Source organism: Crocodylus porosus, unplaced genomic scaffold (assembly GCF_001723895.1).
Source record: "Crocodylus porosus isolate Cpor-Errol unplaced genomic scaffold, CroPor_comp1, whole genome shotgun sequence".
Taxonomy (NCBI): domain Eukaryota; kingdom Metazoa; phylum Chordata; order Crocodylia; family Crocodylidae; genus Crocodylus; species Crocodylus porosus.
In genome coordinates, this window is record NW_017728950.1 from 62,829,397 (window position 1) to 62,850,811 (window position 21,415).

Below are 21,415 nucleotides of genomic sequence, written 5' to 3' on the forward strand. Positions count from 1 at the left end.
TGTTGTCCCACTGGACTCTCCAATTTGTCCACATCCTTTCTGGGGGGGCAGGGGGCAAAAATGGACATAGTACTCCAGATGTGGCCTCACTAGTGCTGAATAGAGTAGAATAACTTCCCGCTATTTCCCAGCAATGTTCCTACTAATGCAGCCTAGTATGCTGTTAGCTTTGACAACAAGACACTAGGCCTGTGCGAGTCAGCAGCGATCCAGTCTGGCTTTGGATCTGGCCACTTCGGATGCCAGCGATTTGATCCAGAGTTCTGGACTGGGATTCTGCTTCAATCTGGCCAAAGTGGCTCTGAAGCTTTGGAGCCACCTCAGAGATCCAGCCATAGGGTATAATGGGGAATCAATTAAATATCTATAACTTTGCTGTTTTTTGTCTGATTTCGATGAAACTTGCAGAGGTGGTAGCCCCTGCTGAGAGCATGAAGTCTGCCAAGTTTCAAGGAGATCGGTACAGGGGTTTGGGGGCATCTGTACCCCAAATTCTTGAGAGAAAAACTCATGTCACATGTAAGTGTTACAACATAGGCGGGTCAAAACTGCAGGAGTGGTAGTTCCTGGTGAGGCCAAAAAGCCTGCCAAGTTTCAAGAAGATAGGTCCAGGGGTTTGGGGGGAACTGCACCTCAAGCTGCGGACAAGCAAAACTTGTGACATGGGTGATACTGTGTGTGTTAAGGCACAGCAGGATGAAAGCGCAGGGATTTCTTGGGGCAGTTGTCTGTACTGATTATTTCCTCTCCTTAGTCTCTGCTTTTGTAGGTGTTAATAATGGTAATTAACTGGCTACATTAGCTAGGTCTTGTGTATTGAGCTGGTCCCTAAGTGAATCATGATTGATTGGTAACTGGTAACACAGTAGCTTAGCAGCCAGGCCTGCAGTAGTGTTTCCCATGCCTCAGGACAGAGACAGTCAGTTGCACAAGCACCCATGTCAAGAGTTTTGCCTGTCAGCAGCTAGAGGTGCAGGGCTTCGGAAGCCAGAAGCCCTGCACTGATCTCTGTGACAGCTGGCATACTTCGTGGCTGCAGCAGGGGCTAGCAGGCCTGCAGCCTCCACCCTGCTGTACCTTAACACACACAGTATTACCCATCTCACAAGTTTTGCTTGTCCACATCTTGAGGTGCAGTTTCCCCCAAACCCCTGCAGCGATCTTCTTGAAACTTGGCAGGCTTTGTGGCCTCACCAGGGGCTACTACACCTGCAGTTTTCACCCCTCTTGTGGTGCAACACATAGACGTAACATGAGTTTTGCTTTCAAGAATTTGGGGTGCAGTTCCTCCCAACCCTCTGCACCGATCTTCTTGAAACTTGGCAGGCTTTGTAGCCTCAGCCAGGGCCACCAATCCTGCAGTTTCACCCCCCTGTGATGTAACAGATACATGTGACATCAGTTTTGCTTTCAAGAATTTGGGGTGCAATTCCCCCGATCCCCTGCACCGATTTTCTTGAAACTTGGCAGGCTTCATGCTCTCAGTAGAGACTACAATCCCTGAAAATTTCAAATCAGACAAAAAACAACAAAGTTACAGATATTTCATTGTTTTCCCATTGTACCCCATGGCCCGATCTCTGACGCGGCTCTGAAGTGGCTCTGAAGCACTTCGGAAGCTCCGAACCACTTCAGAAAGCCTAACAAAGCCAGCGCTTCAATGTGGACATGCTGCTTTGGATGCCAAAGCATCCAAAGCTTCTCCAGATCCCAAGCTCTGTCCAAAGCTGTACACAGCCCTACTGTTGGCTCATATTCAGCTTCTAGTCCAATGTAACCCCATTTGTCATTTGCAGTACTTTTTAAATAAATGCGTCTCCCCAGAAAGTAATAAGCATTCACCATTGTGAAAGTTAATTTCTCAGCATCTACTTTTATTTTATGACTGTTTCTATCTTGCTGATTGTGAAGGTGGTGAAAAACTGGAATAGGCTAATTAGAGAACCTGTAGAATCTCCATCCTTGGAATTTTTCCAAAACAGGCTACGCAGCCACTTGGCTGAGATAGTTTAGTCAGGAATGCTCCTGCCTTGACCTTGTGAGGTCCATTCCAGCTCTATTTTCCTACAATCCTATGATCTTTTTGCAGGGTTCATATTCCTCAGGAGGAAGTCAGCCCAGTAGACCAGTAAATACCCTAGCTCCTCTTCTGCAGCCTGTATTGGTGCATGGGATTATCCAATCCTCCTATTTTAGGTCTCTCTGCATCCTAGCCCTACCCTCCAGCATATCTACTACTCCCCCCAGCTCGGTGTCATCTGCAAACTTGAAGAGGCTGCACTCCATCCAGTCTTCCAGGCCGTTGATGAAGATATTGAAGAAAACCAGGCCCAGGATAAACCTATACTTGGGGACTGCACTTGATAGCAACTGCTAATTAGCCATCGAGACATTGATTACTACCCTCTGAGCCTGGTGATCCATCCAGTTTTCTATGCACCTTACGCTCCATTCATCCAACCCATACTTCCTAAGTTCCCTTGCAAGAACGTTGTGAGAAACATATCAAAAGCCTTGCTAAAGTCAAGGTATATCACATTCATTGCTCTTCTCACATCCACAGAGCCAGTCATCTTGTCACAGAAGACGATCAGGTTACTAAGGCAAGACTTACCTTTGGTGAACCCATGCGGACTGTTTCTAATCACCTTCTCCTCCTCTATGTGTGTAGAAATGGAATGCTAGAGGAACTGTTTCATGATTTTTCCAGGGATTGAGGTGAGGCTAACTGATCTGTAGTCCCCTGGATTTTCCTTCTTCACTTTCTTTAAAGATGGGCACTATATTTGCCTTTTTTCATCATCCAGGACCTCTTCCAATCACCAAAAGTTTTCAAAGATAATAGTTAGCCGCTCTGCAATCACATTGGACAACTCCCTTCTAAACAATCCCTAACCTGTTCTTTTGCCACTATCAGTTGCTCACCTCCCCCTCAAAATGTGCTGCCAGGTACAGTAATCTGGGAGTTGATCTTGCCTGTGAAGACTGAGGTAAAAAGGCATGGAGTACTTTTTACATCCTTTGTTGCCTCCCGCATTCAGTAGGGGACCCACACTTTCCCTGATCTTCCTCTTTTTGTTGAAATACTTGTAGAAACCCTTCTCATTACCCTTCAGATTCCTTGCTAGCTACAACTCCAATTGTACATTGGTCTTCCTGATTTCATACCTGCATGCCCAAGCAAGACTCTTATACTCTTCCCTAGTTGTCCAAGTTTCCACTTCTCGTAAGCTTCCTTTTAATGTTTTAGCTCACTGAGGAGTTCCCAAGCTGGTTTTCCACCATACTTGCTACTCTTCCTGTGCATCAGGATGATTTGTGCCTATGTCCTCAGTAAGGTTTCTTTAAAGTACAGCTAGCTCTCCTGGACCCACTCAGACTGGCCTCCCAGGGGATCCAGCCTATATGTTACCTGAGTGAGTCAAAGTCTGCTTTTCTGAAATCCAGGGTTTGTATTCTGCTGTTCTCCTTCCCTCTTTTCTTCATGATCCTGTACTCAGTCATTTCATGGTTGCTGCTGCCCAAGTTGACATCCACCTCCATTCCCCACCAATTCTTCCATTTGTGAGCAAGCAGTCAAGAGAAGCATGGGCCTTAGTTGGTCTCCCCAACACTTGAACCAGGAAATTGTCCCAGCACTTCAAAAACTTCCTGAATTGCCTGTGCACTGCTGTGCTGCCTTCCCAGCAGATGTCAGGGGGACTGAAGTCCCCCATGAGAACCAGGACCTCTGATCTGGAAACTTCTGCCAAGTGTCTGAAGAAAGCCTTATCCTTGTGGTCTCGTGGTCTATAGCAGACCTCCACCATGTCATCACTTTTGTTGCTCCCACTGCTGACCCTGACCCTAAGACTTTCGACAGGCCTATCTTCAGTTTCATACCGGAGTTCTGAGCAATCATTTGACTCTTTTACATAAAGCACTACTCCTCCTTCTCGTCTCTCCTGTCAGTCCTTTGTGAAGATTTTGTACCCATCCATAACAGTGCTACGGTCACGTGAGCTGTCCTACCAAGTCCCCGTTATTCCAATCACGTCAGCTCCATGACTGTTCAAGGATGCCTCGTAGGCTCTGTGCATGTGTGTACAAACACCTGAGGTAACTAGCCAATTGCCCTACTTTCTCAGTGAGAACGAGAAGACTTCCCCTATTGCCGCCTCCTGCTTATGCCACTTCCCCGGTCAAGCCACTATGACTCCCCCACTACCTGCCTCCCTACCCCTGCTTGCCCCTCTGTATATCTGTATAGGTGGGAGACATTTAAATACAACCCTTCAATAATTAGCTCTTATACATGGAAAATTATAACGAAAATTATACATTTTCCCTGTAGAGGATCTAATTATTGAGGGGGATATTCTTAATTTCAAAGTTGTCTTAGATTCTGGTAAACACGGTATTTTCTGTCCTGTAGATCTATTCCAGGTGGATCCTGTGCATCTGTTTCTTGACTTTAACTGGTGCCCCTGGGTGTGCCAGAAGTGTGGCATCGGCAGGGCTCTGGTAAGGCTGGAGAGGTCTGCAGGCAACAAAAGCATCTTCTGACTTTTAGAGTAGCCAAAACATTTTTTTCTAACCTACTGAATCCAAAAAATCATGGACTAAATACTGACATTGGATGTCAGGGGTAATTTATGACACATAGCCTGCCTAACATCTGACTCCCCAGGTAACCTCTCTACTATCTACCAATTTACATTTTCACTGTCTGGCGTTATCACATGCATACTGTCATTTACTATTACATCTAGGAAGGGCAAAACCCAACTGCAGGTGTTTCCTCAGCCTGATGAAGGGTATTTATACCTGAAAGCTTGTAAAGAAGAATTTTTCCATTTGCATTGGTCTAAGAAAAGATACTGGATTTACCCAAAGAACCTTTGTCTGCCTTTGTCCTTAGACCAAAACGGCTACAACCTAGACCCCTTTTTATATGTGAAACATTTCTGGGTTAACATGTTAACCCTTCCTGAGTCCTTTTGGTGTATGAATTCCCCTCCTGAGACCGAATTTGCTGCCAAAGGGAATGAGTCAGCCCCAGGAAATATTATTACTGTTTTACAGCTGTAAATACCCCCCAAAGCCACAGTCTTGCAAGTCACGGCATGAGAGGGCATGGGACAGGGCTCTGCTGCACCTCAGAGACTAACTGAGCGAGACCGGCGCAAGCTACAGTAAGCAAGAGCTCATTTCGTCAGAGGTCTACGTCATCACACCGCTCGACTGCAGCTCCGGCTGTCCCGGGTTCTCCTGCGTGCTCTACAGCGATGCCTTCTGCCTAGCGATTGGCTCGAGCGCCGCAGGGGCGGGACGTCCGCGCCAATCAAAGACTCAACGGTGAGTACTGCGACCCAACCGTCACTCTAGCGAGATGGCCATGACCACCGGCTAGCCGCTACCACGTGACGGAGGGGGGTTCCAAAGCCGGCCCCCACCAGGGGGCGGGGCCCCTAGGGCAGAAGTGCTTCCGCTTATTGTGAACCGAATTGCCTCGCTACGAGACCCGGCCGTTGCGGTACATGCCGGGAAATGTAGTGCGTTCCCGGGTGTTGGGGGGACTTTCCCCCCCGGCCCCGTGTGAAGAGGCAAACGGAGAAGTAGTTCCGGCGCCAAGCGCGGAACGTTTCCCATTGTTATCTCAGCGTCTCCCGTTGCCTAGGAGATACTTCCGAGCCGCCTGCGGAGCAGAATTCTCTGACGTAAAGGGCTGCTTGGTGCAGCTAGTTTGAGGGACTATTTGTTTTCTCCGGGGGGAGCCAGGCGCAGGGTTACATCGCGAGCTCGTACGGGAGGGCAGATGGACCTGCTGGAGCGCAAGGGGGCGCTGAGCCTGCGCTCGGGCTGTGCACAGTATAGCAATGCCACCCTCTTGCCGCCCAGGTAAGGGGAGCCTGGTACAAATGCCATGGATGGTGCTTTGGCAACCAGCCACAAAGCTGGTCTGCCATAAATGTAGTTCTGTTTGGGGCTGGTTGGCCCTTTCGTTCTGCCAGTCTCAAGTCTTTCCGGTGGGGAGGGGTGCGCCTAGCATATGTGCCATGAATGGCACATGCCCCTGGTGGCTGGGGTGGCATGCCTGTGCTGGCAGCAGTGATGGGAGCACGGTGACAGTGAGCAGGGAGATCCTGCAGACACTGCTGGCAGTATTGCTGATCACCCGCAGATGCTGCTGGCAGTGGTGGTGGCAGGGTGGTGAGCGGTGACTGCCTTTTTGCAGGGGTTGCATTGCCATGCTCGGGGTGCACATGTAATCACGTGTACCCTCTATGTTTTGCCCTGATATGTGTCATTTATGGCACTTTAGGGACCAGCCACAAAGATGATCCACCATAAATGTGCCTTTTGGGGTTAGTCTTGTCGTTTCATCCTGCATCGTCAGTGGCTGAACACGGGGTTGCAGTTTAGCTGGCGACCCCCATGACTTGAGATATCTCTGATTTTCTGAAAACATGTGCCCATTCCAGTCAAATTTGTTAGTTATACCCCCTCCATCAACACGCTAATTATTGTGCTGTAATGAGCAATTGCTTGGCAACTCAGGTGGAGTTTGATCTTTTTGGAAAGGGAACAGCTAACCTTTTGAATGCAAGTGTGTGGTTGCCTTCCCTGTTGAAATGGGCGTGGCAGTTGTGTCATGCTTAATCATTTACATAAAGAATCGATTATTACGGCACTCTAAAGCATCTATTTTGCTTTATAGGAACATAGCACTAGAAAGTAAACAGACCCGTAGCTCTAAACACCTCTGGATGAAAGTGGTGTCTAGATTATCTCTTGATGTTTCTGACACACTTTCTAACCTCCATACTCCCAAAAAAAGATCTGATTATCCAACCTGGGATCTCTTGAGCATATATTGACAGTGTTCACAGAAGCAGGACATTGGCTGCCATCATTCCACGACTTTATCTGTGGTAGGTTAGGGTGTTAGGTCTGTGTTGTGTCACGATTGACAGTAGTCTTAGGTAGAGCTTAGACTATGGTTTGTATAGCATGGTTCAGATAGGGGTGATCCTGCCTCAGACAGAGAGTTGGACTAGATGATCTTTGGAGGTCCCTTCCAGCCCTGATTCTGTATGATTCAGTGACAGATTTAACTTTTGCCAGGGCCCTGAAAGAGTTGCAGAATCTGAAAGATTAAAAGGGACAATCATCTGGAATGGAGATATGACGAGGCCACTCAGTGCCTGGGGCAGCGCTTGGATGCATGGGGGCACTGGTGGCTCCTAGCTCATGAGTGGTACGGTGGTGGTGGCTGTTATTTTTCCAGCTCCTGCCAAAGTCGGTGTTGGAGGACTACAGCCCTAGTTAACCTACTCTTCTAGAACAGTCTATGATGTGTTCCTATGTTTAGAAGCTAGTTGTGTCCCAAGAATGAGCAGTCAGTGAGTATAGGGGTAATTTAAGGGTCTATTTGTGCACCTAGTAAATAATGATAGGGTTGGCTCTGTAGCTGTGGAAGTAGGGGGAGGTGAGGAATATGGTAAGTTGTGCGTACTGTAAGTTCCCTTGCTTGCATAAGGTTCTTTTCTTTCTTCTCGTTTTCTCACAATAACTACTAGGGTAAGTAATGTACTCATAATGGTAGCAGGAGAAAGATTTCTCCCATTCTTATCAATCTCCAAACAAAAATGGGGAGAGCAACTTCAAAAGGCATCAGCCTACTAATGTGTTGGAAAGTGCTGAGATGATATTTTGAGGATGAATGGTGGTGTAAACACCTATTATGATTTCAACAATACTGTATTTTTCCAAATACTGTATTTTTCTTGCATATCACCCACCCCAAAGGTGATATGCATCTTGTTTGGGGGAAGGCAGAATGAAGAAAAACATATTCTTCCAGTTATGGCTGCTAGAGCACAGACAGAGCCGAATATTCAGCTCTCCTTTCATCCCTTTCTTGCTATGGCAAAAGCTACAGTTTTAACCCTTTAGCCTGAACTGGCTGCTTTTGCCTGTGCAGGAAAGGGAGGGGTGAGTGAGCTGAAGGTTAGACTGTCTCTGCTTCAGTTCAGCTGTGAAAAAGTTAAAACTGTGGCTGTTGCTTCTCTCTCTCTGTGGTTCCTGGGAGGGAGAGAAGGAATAGAAATAGGAGCCATTTTACGATGTCTCTGTGTCTCCGTTCAGGGCAGAAAAATCAACTTCCCAGTTCAAGACATGCACTCCAGTTTTGGAGGGCTAATTTTTGGAGGAAGGGCATGTGCGGCATAAAAACAAACATAGCAGCTATGGGCCTTTAAAGCAGGGGTTAGCAGTCTCTTGGCTGGCATGTGCCAGACTGTGACTTGCATCTGTAGTCACTCCTGCTGCAGATTATTGTGACCCCTTTGCAGCAAGGGAAGATAAGACATGGGGGAGTAGCAGGCTCCATGGTGGAGGGGATTACTGCAGAAGGGATGGCTGGTATGGCACAAGTCTGTGTCTCTTAATTCCCCTATGGTGGATCTGACCTTCATGGGCTGGATCAGACCTCTTCATGGGCCTCATTTGGCCCCTGGAGCATACATAGATTGTCAACCTGCTCTTTAAAGCAGTCCAGCAGTTTTAACTCTCCTCAGTGTCCCTGCTGAAGTAGCAATGGGTCTCTTCACTATTTCCTACTGAGGTGTTGCCTACAGGCATTTTGCCAATTTCTACCCTAGCAATTAGAGTCTGTCTCATAATTGACACAAGCTACATTGCAGATAGATCAAGAATAAGTGTGGTTAAGAAAACTTTTTGCCTCATGCTCTCTCCTGATTTATGTTTTGCATTAGGTGTCTCTTTAGTGATTGCTATATCTTCATTACAGTATGTTCAATTTAATTGCATAGACTTGTGACAGTTACCCAAAGTTAATATAAGTAATACTCATTAAGAATAATCCAGCTGAGCTGCTGTCTGTGCTGTAGAATTTGCAGTCCTGATACCGAGCAGCAATTTAATTTTTAAACTTCTGATAGTTTCAGGCTGGTGTTGCCCTGAACATTAAAGGAACTTGTCAGTTTTGGAGCTGCTAGCACCCCTCATTTTTAAGGCTAATAGCAGCTGCAGTATGTACTGAATTTACCATACCCTCCTCAATTTCCCTTCCTATTGCTGCATTCTTATATGACATCCTTAACTGTAGCACTGTGATCCTCAACTAATGTTCCATAAATGTAGTAAGGGTGATGAGGTGCCATGCAAAAACAGCATAATTAGGTGTGCAAACACCTACACATTGTTCACAAAATAAGCTCAGAGATTTCAAGGAGGAATCCACAGTGCCACAAACAGCCTGACCTGCTGTGGTCTTGTTGCATTCTTTGCAGCAGAATGGCTCTAGTACTTTTCTGCAGTCAAAATACAAGTGGAAATTAAGAGCTAGCATTTTCTGAGGAGTGCCTTGACTCTAAAAAGGTTGAGATACTTTAGTATCTGAGCTGTTCTTTCACAAAAGAAAAAATAAGAGCTACTGTGTGTCTGCTGTTCTCCCTTGCCACTAAAAAGCTGGCATAAGGGGGTTAAATGGGGTGGGTGAAATATTAATTGAATGAGAGTGAGACTATTATTGGGGGAGGGCTACAGTACAGTTGGAGGTTGTATTTAGTTCTGATGGGGCAGTTGGTATTTGGCCTTGAATTTTGTAGTTTGGCTCAGTAGCCTTTGAATTTATACCATTTCTTGAGGTCTTAAGTGTCTCCTGTCATATTACAGCATCTTTATCATAGTGCAGGCATCTCAGGCAGTTTGGCTCCCTGGGCTGAATCTGGACCGTGGGGCTCCTTGTGGACCAAATTTGGACTCTGTTAGTGGGGTTAGCAGCAGCAGCAATAACTTGTCAAGCTCAGGGAACCATAGGAGTTAATGCTATCATTGTTCACTGTGCCATCATTTAAATGAGTTCCCATAGTTCAGAATTTGGTAGTGGGCCCCTATCCATTAATTTCCAGCCCCTGAAGGAGCCCTGTGGGTTGTATGCTTGATATCTTGTGGAACATAACTATTACCAGCTTTTTTGATTGCCTACTGTCTATTGTTGGCTGACTATCAACGCTTTAGACCTCTGGCTAAATGCCAGCTTATATGGATTCTCCTGCAATTCTGCCTTTCTAGTCCTTTGATGTTCCTGTTCTATCAGACCTCGCTGTTCCTGAGTACATGGGGGAACGAAAAAATTAAAGGTTACATTCCATGCAGAAGCAACTGAATGTACAGGATGTATCTAAAATAACAGGATCCCATGGGGTTCATGAGATTGTTAAAGAAAGGAGGAGAGGGTCATGTGGGCTTGTATGGGTAATGGAAAAGTAGACTGAAAACGAAGGGGCTAAAAAAGATGAGATTAAATGGCAATAAGGATGGGCTAATGAAGGTTTTGAAGGGCTGTATTGGTAGGGACCTCAGTAACTTCAGGTTGCTGTAAGGAGTCAAGTTGACTCCTAAGCATTTATATGTTTAATCTTTCTCAGTGTAGGCTCCAAATCTCATCACTTGTAATTATTCTCGTCTACCTTTCATGAGTACTTCTGATATTTTCCAGAAGTTATTGATTTTTTTTTTTTAAAGCCTATTGTTAATACTTGTTCTGATCAGTTCTTGCATAGAGGCTAAGTGCAAACATTTGGGAGGGCTGGGGGGGTTAGATCAGGTTAAAAATGGCCACCCAATCTACTTAGTTTGTCGAGGTATGGACCTTACACTTAGACCTGGTCTCAGTGATTGGAAATTTAATCTAAACCCATAACAGTACAGAATTTCCATGCATACAGACCAGTCTAAAAATGGCAGAACCCAGTCTTAGCTAGATCTGAATTGTTGTGCACTCAGACTTAATAGATCTAGTTTAGACTGGTGCATGTAACTTCCGTACAGTTACCTCTACAGCCCCGGGGCTGGGAAAACCCAGCTGCTGGCTCTGACCCTGGGGCTGCACTTTTTGTATCCACCCCTATAGCACTGGGCTATTTTTAGCCCCTCTGGCCTCTTGCCACCCCCTCAATGAACCAGCCAGTCCCCCCATCACTCCCAATCCCTCAAGCCATTCCAGGTGCCAGATTTATCAGCATTCACTGCTGCTGGGAGCTGAGCAAGTAAGTATTGATTGGGGGGGACCCGAAGGGTCTGCGGTGGAGCTATGAGCTCCCCCTGATCCTACCAAACCTTCCAGACCCCAACAATGCCCCATAAACCCCATCTGCCCCCCATCCCTCCCATGAATGCCACCTGCCTCCCCCAGCCTCGATAGCTTCTGCAGATTCCACCTGTCCACCCTTAACCCTGCTCCCAGAGCCTGCTTGCCCTGTGTCCCGCCCGCAACCCACACCACTCATCCCTCCCATCCCAATTTACTTTAGATCAGGTGGCCATTTTTAACATGATCTAACCTCCCTGAATGTCTGCACTTAGCCAGAGAGAATAACAGTCCAAATTATGTCATACTCTGATGCAGCTCTTGCTGATTTCCTTCTTGTCTCAGTGGGATATATGGAGTCAGTATTTGTTTTGTAGACTCCACTGTTTGCACAGTGAGAGGGGAAAAATAGTCTATTTTTAAAGGTTAGAGGTTTGATTCATAAAAAAATCTTATTTGTAAAATATCTTTGCAATTATGTGTAGAAAGGCTATTTAGCTCTTTAACAGTTTGTGCACAATCAGAATCAGGTAAAGGAAAACTTAGTAATTGTGCATGCAGTTGCAGATATGTTTTTTCGTGTGTGTTTTTCCTATATGGATTTCCATTTTTGTAAGTCTGGTTCATAATTGGTTGTTACACTTCTTGCCAGTACAACAAAATATTGGAGAAATGGGTCTTTTACTGCTTCATTGTGATGCCTATGTGCAAAATAAATTTAAGTTATTGCTTAAATATAATACAACATTAAAAAAAATAGTTCACAAAACGATGGAAGTAACCGTGAATGAAATGTGCAAAAAGTATGATAACCTCATCTGTTCTAGTGAGTGCTGAGCTAATAAGAGAGCCAGCCTGATTCTCAAATTCAATAAAGGGAGTGGATTTTGTTCTTTAGAGTGAAAATGAGACATTACTTTTTGACATAAACTTTCACTTTTCTCTGTACTCTGGCATGTCTTTTATAAAACTGAATTTTACTAAATTGGTTTTTTATGATCCTAAAATACATGAAAATTGTGCTGTACTTACCAATAGGTCTGAATTGTTAAGGACATCAGAAAAAGATGCATCTGATAAATAAATAACCTGTAATAGTTAGATTGCTGTTTCATTTTAGTTAGTTTGTTTTTATATTACCCTGAGCAAATTTAAAGTAACTTGATTTTTTTTTTAAACTGAAATTTAATTTACTGTAGAATGATCTGACCTTTTTTAAATCTTTGTTTGCTAATTGCAGCATATACAGTACTACCTCCTCTGAACAAGCCCTGTTAATAACAAACTCCCACTTTTAACAAGCGTAAGCAACAGACAGTGATTTTTTGCACCATTGACTTGAGTGATCGTAATAATTTTAGGGAAATCTAGGAAGAGTTAAGGCAATCTGGGACATGGAGGTGAGGAGGTGGTTTGCGCGCATACACGCATACATGCGTGTACCTTGTGCCTCTGCATTCCCTTCCTGCATAGATGTGTGCACACACAGCCCTGACCCCCATGGCTCCCAGGAGTCCTGCTGGTGGAGTGGGGCAGTGGGGACAGCACAGAGATCTGTAGCTAGGATCCATTCCCTGTGCACAGAGGCTGGACGGCACTAGAAACAGCCTCTGTGTAGCACTTGCCAGCTTGCACTGTGCAGCCACATGGCACCTCTTCCCTGCTGCTGGCAGTAGCCTGAGTCTCAGCAGTGGCTGCAGTGGCAGGGCATAAGGCTGCTGGTTGGGGGGTGGGGGTAGGTGCCATGTGGCCATGCAGCATGGGCTGGCAGAGCCTGGGGTGCACCGCACAGGGGTCACTTCCAGCTGAGTCCAGCCTCTGAATATGGGGGATGAAGTCTGGCTGTGAGCCTTCATGTTGTCTTGCCCACCCTGCCATCCTGGTTCATTCTGCCATCCTGGTTCACCCCATGCAGGTACCCAAGCTGCGGTCCTGGCTCCCTCCCCTTCCCCACCCTGGCTGATCCCCATACCAGGTAGGAGGAGGAGTGCTTAGCCCAGCCTGCCCCCTGCCTCCAGGCTGCTCAGGAGGAGCCAGGCCAGGCATGTGTAGGCCAGGTGGCCCCAAAGTGAAACTTTTGCTTAAAAGCTCCCCAACTGGCTGGGACAGCCTATGAAATCTAGGACTATCCCAACCAAACCAGGACATATGTCCACACTGTCATTGACTAACCCTTTTTGTAGCAAATACTTCTCTTCTCTTCTTTTAGTTCTATGGGCATTTGTTACAGTGAAGTTGAGCTATATGTAGGGTGGCTATATTATGTTTAAGGAAATCTGGGATGCCCCACCACAAATCAGCGGTGCTGCTGGTGGCAGAGGCAGCCAGGCAGCAGTCAGGGTGCAGTCTGGTGGGGAGGCAGAGTGGCATGGTGTGCCAGATGGGTGGAAGAACAGGTGCTACCCTGCCTGCATGTGCCTGGTTCGGTTTCTCTTCAGTAGTGGCTGGAGGTGGGAGGCAGGCTGGGATAGGCATTGCTCCAGTCCTTCTGCCTCTCTTGTGCAGCAGCAGTAGTGTTTGCCTGCCTGGTGCACCATACTGCTTTGCCTCTCTGCTGGACTGCACCCGTGATTCCGTGACTTTCGATTCAATTCTCACCAGTTGATTGGGACACCACCATTACCTATGAAATCCGGGGACTATCCCGGCCAAACTGTGACATGTATATAGCTAGAGTGAATAACAAATGTATATAGCTAGAGTGAATATCTTTTAGTATGAGCAATTATTGTATGAATTACTCTGGGTAATAACTATCTTTTTCAGATTTTTATTCTGTAGTTTGCTGCACTGTACTTAGCTATCTTCCACTTCCTTTCTTATATTCCTATTGGTTTACACTGTTTGCTACCAAATCAATCAGTATATGGATCTCAGTCATAAGGAGTTTTAAATTTAATGAAGCAGAATGAAGAGCTGTGGTCTCCCAGATGCTATTCAGCTATTTTTGCTTCCTAATCAGAAGTATGTTTACCTGGATAGGGTGTGGGATTCCTTCTGTTTTAGATACCTTTATTAAACTGTTGGGGCTTGAGACTTTGAAACTCAGTGCAAAATTTCCTGTTTAGCCTGTATCCTCCTCAAAGAAAATATGCAGTTCAAAGTGTAAGACCTTTTAGACCTTTGGCTGTGTTTGTGGATGTGGTAGTGGTCCTTAGTCCTTTCAGACTCCATAATTCTGTGAATTGAGCAGACCCCTATCTCAAAAACTAGTTTGCTTATTACAGTGCTTATTTTCTTGCATAGGAGCCAGGTAGTTGGGGAGTGGGGGAGGGTGAGCGCTTACCTCCTCACACAGTGGCTGGGCAGAGCTGAGCCTTGTACTTGCTTTCTCCCACCTCACACACCCTTAAAATGATCTTGTGAAACCCCAGTTAAGAGTCACTGGGATACAGTATAAATAAGGGCATAGTGTACACTTGACTGGAGAGTGGCCTCTTGAAGACTCTGTTGTGCCATCAGGGTCTGGCCTCATCAGTTGTGTGGCTTCTCAGAATAACTGCTGAGTTTCAAAAAGCTACATTTCTGAAATGAGTGAAACAGGGAAATGTTTAAGGCTGACAAGTTATTCTTCAAGTCAAGAAAATGTTATGGGGGTGGTTTCTCTTAATGGTTTGGTTCCCACTAGAATGGGAGATTTCAAATTGGCAGAATATAAGTAGTTCAGGTTTTTAATTTATCAGTAAAGCCAGGTGTAACATTTACTTTTGAAAATAGGGTCACTGGAGCTGTAGGAGTCATCTGGAACTTCAGTTTTAAAACTTTGTTGAAAGGCAAAGTTTGACATGTATAGAGAACTATCCTGATTTGTTTGGTATAAACCCTATTTTTTCTTCAGTGCTTTTATATTCTCTTCTATTTTTATTTTAATGCATGAATGCTTTTAAAGTAGCTTAGGGAGCCCTGCTGCTAACAAGCCGAGCTCCTTAATTGAAAAGACTGCTATAACTTCATTGGGAGTTATGCTCAATTCATGTTTGCAGAATTCTCTTTCATTAGTCTGATCACTTGCACACAGAGAGGGTGAGGATATTGCAAATGTAGTCTTTGTGACAATGTTTTCAATATTTTGTTGTTTCAATAAAGTTAATAAAGTTCTGAGAATTTTGAGTCCAACTAGAAAGCACAAAGATACAAGAAAAGAGCTAATATTAAAACTAAACAACACCCCCCTCACACACACACTTAACTCTTCTTTTGAATTGTACGGAGGGTGGTTTATGTAAAGATCAACTATCCCTATTTATTGTCCTAGTAATATATTCTTCCATTCTGCTTCCCTCTAAAAAGTACTCATAGTGTAGCTCTGTCTGAGGAGTGTTGGGGACGAATGTAGTGGTGTGTCCATTGAAGGCCACTATTGTCCACTTTGAGGTTTATGCATGATTGGCATCTCTGAAAAGAGCCAATGGTATCTCCCTTTTATCGCCAGCATACCTTTATGTTGGAGATGGTGGATCTCCTCATTGAAACAGTGAAAACATAGTTTTGATTACCATGGAAGAGGGGAACAGTCCCCCCTCTATTCTTGGAAACCCATGTGCTCCCACTCCACAGGTTAGGTCTTTGCAGGCATGAGACTATGTCTGAGTACAAGATGGTAACTCTGTGCACTGGTACTCTTCCCTCCTGACTTGATGATAGCTGAATAAAAATTAATGCTGTTCCAAGTAGGATAGTACTAAATCTTATCCTGTCAGTAGCTAAAAAAGTGGCATATTGTCCCCTGTTGTGGGAAGTGCGCACTAGCAACATTGTTCCCTGAAAACTGCTACAGAAAGAAACCTTTGTTGCAGCTGGGTTTCATATTGTTGGAAACAAAGCTTCCCAGAGGTCCCAGGCCTTTTCTCTGTTTGGAGATCACAACTGGCCGTCTATCGTCAACCTACCAGGACCCAACTAATAGCAGGGTTGTAGTGTCAAGCAGAGTTGATACACATTGACTGGCTAAGATAGAAATATATATGGAGGATTTTGGATTTTTATTTGCTTCTCTATTCAAGGTGAAGTCCCTTTCCTGAAGAATTTCAATGACCAACCAGCAGTTCTAGAAACTAAAAAAATACTAAGCCACAAAGGTGAAGGTTAGGCACACAATACCAGCTGTAGCCTTTTTGGTTTAAGGTAGACCCTTGAGCGTTGTTTTTGGTATTATATTAATAATTTAAATTTCAGGAATACTGTGCCAACAATTTGAGATTATTTTTGCAAAATATTGAGTTTTTTTCTGATGTTTTAAAATTGATTTTTTTTCCCCAAAATCTCTTGCCCTGATTTACAAGATATAACTAGGCATTTTACATTAGAGGCTTCAGTTCAGTTCAGAGCCCCATCTTAACATGTTCAATAAATAGACTAAGGTTGTTAAGGGAAATGCATTGTTTTTTCCCCCAACCTTTTAAAGCCCTCATATCCAACAACTCTTAGCCATACTCCTCGTATTATTCATCTGCATAGGACTGTTGAAAGGGCTAATGTGACAACACAGGTTGACAAGCCAGTAATATGAATGTTGGACCTGGACTTAATTAGCACTCCCCAATTAATGGCTGATCCAGTAGTCTGGTTCCAAGTAGGGTGATCTTTGGCCCTGTACTGGCTAACGTATTGACTACGCATATCTATCACCACCCTATCAATCTGGCATCCACTTGTACTGTGACTAAATAAGGAAACTCTCACACTGATGTGTAATTGAAACACATTAATCAGTTTATTAATAACTGGTAGATATAAATAACTTGGACAACAGGTACATGAAATAACAATACTGACTAGAAACCAAGTACATACCCAATAAAACTATTCCTATAACTCCTAAAATCTATACCTAACTAATCTAATACCTAACTTGCAATTCAATTTTTATAGGAGCACAATAAAACACTAACCTTGGAGGCAATATTGACTCAGGAATGGGGATGAACTTTATTATATGAGGGGAAAACTTGATTAAATACTAGATTTCTGCCGCTTCGGGTCACAGTGAGCGTAGATAACACCAAGGGTGATTATCTGATGGTGTATTACCTTCTGCTATAGGGAAGGGAGGAGAAAGGAATGAAGGGGAGAGCAAGAGCTGGTGATACTTACACTGGAGGGCTGCTACTTAAGCTCTTTGCACATCCAGGGAGACAACCCTAACCACTCTCATTGGGAGATCACAACCAGGTGGAATCTCAGGAGTAGGGGCTGGTGGGGATGATGTCCAGCTCTATGGCAGTCTCACTGCCAAAGGTGTGCTCAGCTCATTGGACATCCATGGTCACGGCATAGCCCAAGGCATAACAACACACAGTGGTCACCCACACCACTCCACCAAACCATTTCCACTCTGTTCATTCAGTACACTTCTATCACTTTCTCACACACACCAAATCAACAGACTCAGACAGCCACACCAAATGACAGCCTCTCTCTTGCTCACAGGACCCTCTCAATATGCAGACCGTCATGGGCCGAGACAGACCAGCAGGCGCGCACACACATGGCCTTATATTCTAAAAGTGCACATAGGCCCACTGGGCTGTGCACACGGCACAGTTTTGTGTACTAGGCACTCTCTCCCAGCATCTTCTGAGCTTTTAACTAAGCATGCTCCCAAGTAGGAAGGTCATCTAAAGTTCAACAAATGACCTACTTAGGCTATGTATCTGTGCATATCCGCTGCTCCCCAAAACAGCCAAACAGGTGAGACTAATTGACAGTGCCGTGGACTCAGACCTAACCTTATCTCCAACATGAAGATGGCAGTCTAATTTATATTTTCTCTGCTTCAGCTGCTCATTTTTTCTCTGCCCACCCACGTGCATGTGAGATGAAACCCTGACTTTATTGAATTCAGTGTCAGAACACCGATTGAATTGGTAAGACCCAGATTTCACTCACACCAACTGATGTGCTCCTACTGGCAAAAAGGAAAGGAAAAACTTATTCTTGTGTTTTGTGACTGGTGTCCAAATATTTTGTTGTTGTTGTTGTTCAGTTACCCTTTTGTTTTTCTGTTACCATATTTTCTTGCATAGAATACACCTTTTCTTCCTAAAAAAATCAGGATGCATATTTTAAGCAAGGAAATGTGGTAATAACAGCTCCTGCTGCTAAGCTTCTGCCTACGGAAAAAAGAAAGTAATCCTGCATGTGTTGCAGGGGGGGCATCCTAGTGAGTACGCAGGGATACCTAGCTGCTGGATGTGGAAACTGTTTCTTTCCCTCTGGCAGAGGCTTCTAGTATAGAAGTTGTTTTTTTAAAGTGGAGCCAAGCCCTGGGTGCGGTGGCAGAGGCTCCTACTAGATCAGATGGGCTTCAGCTGGCCTGGTAGGTGCTGCTGGCTCCCCTACCAGCTCAGCTGGAGAAGAAAAGTTATTGGGCAGTTTGGCTCAGCTAGAAGCACCCACAGTATCCTGCAGTTTGAGGGTTAACAGCAGCCACAATGTTCTTCACTCCTCTACCCAGTTGCCTGTGCTTTTGCTGGGAAAATATGATATTTACCAGTATTTTCAAGAAAACCATTTTTTTTTTTTTACCTTCATTGTGCCTTTAAAAACTAGGTGCTTATCTTTTTCAGGAGTGTATTTTATGTCAGAAAATACAGTAGTTCCATACATTCAAAATGTGGGTGTTGTTTTGTTTTAATAGTAAAATGAGGGGAAAATGAACATTTATCTCCAACCCTTTTTAACCTCTTTTCATTTGTGGACCCCTAAAAAATTTCAAATGGAGATATGGAACCCTTTGAATTGAATATTAGATACTGCTCTAATTAGAAAAACTTCTAGGGTTTGTGCATCACATTTAATAGTAACGTGTCCAGTAGACATTGATTCAACATTTCTGAATGCTAGTTCTTGACAGAAAAATGCATAGCTGTACTTTGCTTCTGGCTTACTACATAATGCAGTAATATATTTGTAGTGTTTTTGTAGTATAATTTATATAGTGTATTTTCATTAAATGCTATATGTTCACTTATCAAAAGATGCTTTGTTCTAAAATTGGATTATGCTTGTTTTTTTTGGTCCACTTTAAGTTATGACAGTTGAAAGTGGAAGAAGGACTCAATGATTAGTTAGTTGTTAATAATAATATTAATACTACTAATAATAGTAGCAGTAGCATAAAAGAGAAAGTGCGACAGTAGTGTTGAGTGTAAGATATATGTTCATATTTATATATGTCTAGTGAAATTTCAATTTACATTCAAAGCAAGAGATAATAATCCTTTTGTCTTTTTACAAATAAACATACAAATGTGCATTTTTTTAAGCCTTCAAGACAGAGAGACTGAACCTAAGGATTATAATATAAACCAAGTTCCTTTGGGTTCAAAGAATTTATGTCGATCTACTTACTGGAGACTTGGAAATATGGATGAAGTAAGTAATTTCACTTTCTCTTTTTAAATTCAATATATTTAATACGTCATCCTTCAAGATTAAGTCTGGTTCTGATTTTGGAGAATCTGCTGTTAGGGCCTCAGATATGGACCAGTTACATAAACATAATAGGAGACTTTCATTCTAGAGAGTATAATTAAAATTTGAATTCACTGCCAGCAAATTAAGACTGTTTTTAGTTATATAAAGACTACTTCCCCAAATTCCTTGAAGGTGTTTGAGTGTGGTTTATTATTAGAGTTAGACATATTACACTGATTTTTATGCTTATTTTTAATGTAATGATGACAACAACAAATAGGTAAGCAACGTGGGAAAATGTTCTGATGTTATGCAAGCAAGCAAAAAGCCCCCCCAAAACTACATTTTCAAAAATATATAATATATAATACAACCTACAATGCTAGGAAATGTCCAGGCCATGTACCCTGCTAGTGGAAAGAGGTTTAACTCCACAGAAATAAATGTATGCTTATCTACACCAATTCAGCATCTAACACAGAGAAATGAAAATGAATTTGTCAACAGTAAGCAGAGACATTTTCTGTAATGAAACCTTATAGTAAGATAAAATTATATTATAGTGATTTACTACAGAAACTTGTAGTCAATCACGCTGTCATTTCTAGGATAAAGGTGTCAGCAAACTAGAATATCCAAGAGCATTTTTTACTTACCTGAATCACAAATACCAAATATTCCATGCTTAAGTCTGTCTCTCTTGGCTATTAACGTGCAACCTTGGCATCTTCCTCCTCTTTCTCACTCTGATTAACTCTAGATTAATGGATCAAAGTCTTCTTGAAACATGGTTTTTGAATCTACGTTCTTTATGAAGATGATATATAATCAGTGAGCATATCTACACATGCACTTTACTGCACAGTAGACTAATTTACTGTGCCATTGGATAGTCCTGTCAGCCACGAGTACTGTCTGATGGTGCAGTAAACTACTGCTTAAACGCAACTGTAGACAGTGACCAGGCTAGCTGGGGCATGAGGATGCTAGCTGGCAGGCAGCCCTCATGCTGGCTGAGACATGAAGATGCTTCAACTTGGAGCTCACTGCTCCGACAGGGTTCCATATGCTGTGGAGCAGCTAGCTGAGGCACGAGCAGCCCCCGCACTGATGCACCCTCATGTCTCAACTAGCCCCCTGGGCTGCTGTCACTGTGCCCCATATGCTGTGCACGAACAAACTCCAGAGCTTGTTGCTCCAGAGTTTTTTGCTCCCAGACACATGTTCAAACAGTGTGCCTGAGAGCAAACCACTTCAGAGTAATGAGCTCCAAAGTTTATTCATGTGCATTAATTTCACATGTAGATGCGCCCATTACACATTCCATGCTTCTTGGAGTTCTTACTATTCTTTACTGTGCATCTTGCATAATGATCACCTTCAAGGTGTTTGTACTATCATAATGCATGAGTTCTTTGTGCTTGATTAGAATGTTTGTAAAGAAGATGACGTTTAGGATAGCAAGGAAATCAACATTTAAGGCTTTTACATTAAGAGGTTTTACAGATGAAGTGGTGGATTAGTATCCTGGTTTCAATTAAAGTTCCATGTATTTTTTACAAAAAAAGGTTTTTGGTTTTGGAACATGCCCAGGAGAAATAAATTCTTGTTACTTAAGGAGTTTTAACTTTTTTCTGTTCCATTTCTTGTTGATTTAAGAACCCAGTCCTGCTCCCATTGAAGTAAATCTTTACTTTAGTGAGAGCAGGAACAAAGTCTCAATTCTGTCTTTGTTAGAGCCTTGGCTCCACCATGATCCGCTGGCTGGGAAATTGGCTCCGTGGTCGGACCCAGAGGGTTGTAATTGATGACAGTCACTCATCGTCGTGCCCTGTGACCAGTGGGGTCCCTCAGGGCTCTGTCCTTGGACCCATACTGTTCAACATCTTCATTAATGAT

The 21,415-nt window shown here is 43.8% G+C and overlaps 1 protein-coding gene across 1 annotated transcript in view; it reads left to right on the top strand.

Annotated features, from left to right (window-relative positions):
- The first annotated feature begins 5,576 nt into the window (after positions 1–5,576).
- Positions 5,577–21,415, top strand: part of CUNH9orf135 (chromosome unknown C9orf135 homolog) — a 39,423-nt gene continuing 23,584 nt past the window's right edge. Inside the window, exons 1-2 of the mRNA XM_019555404.1 lie at positions 5,577–5,880; positions 19,366–19,474. Coding sequence (XP_019410949.1) covers positions 5,798–5,880; positions 19,366–19,474 — 192 coding nt within the window. The 5' untranslated portion in view covers positions 5,577–5,797. The remainder of the gene's footprint in view (positions 5,881–19,365; positions 19,475–21,415) is intronic.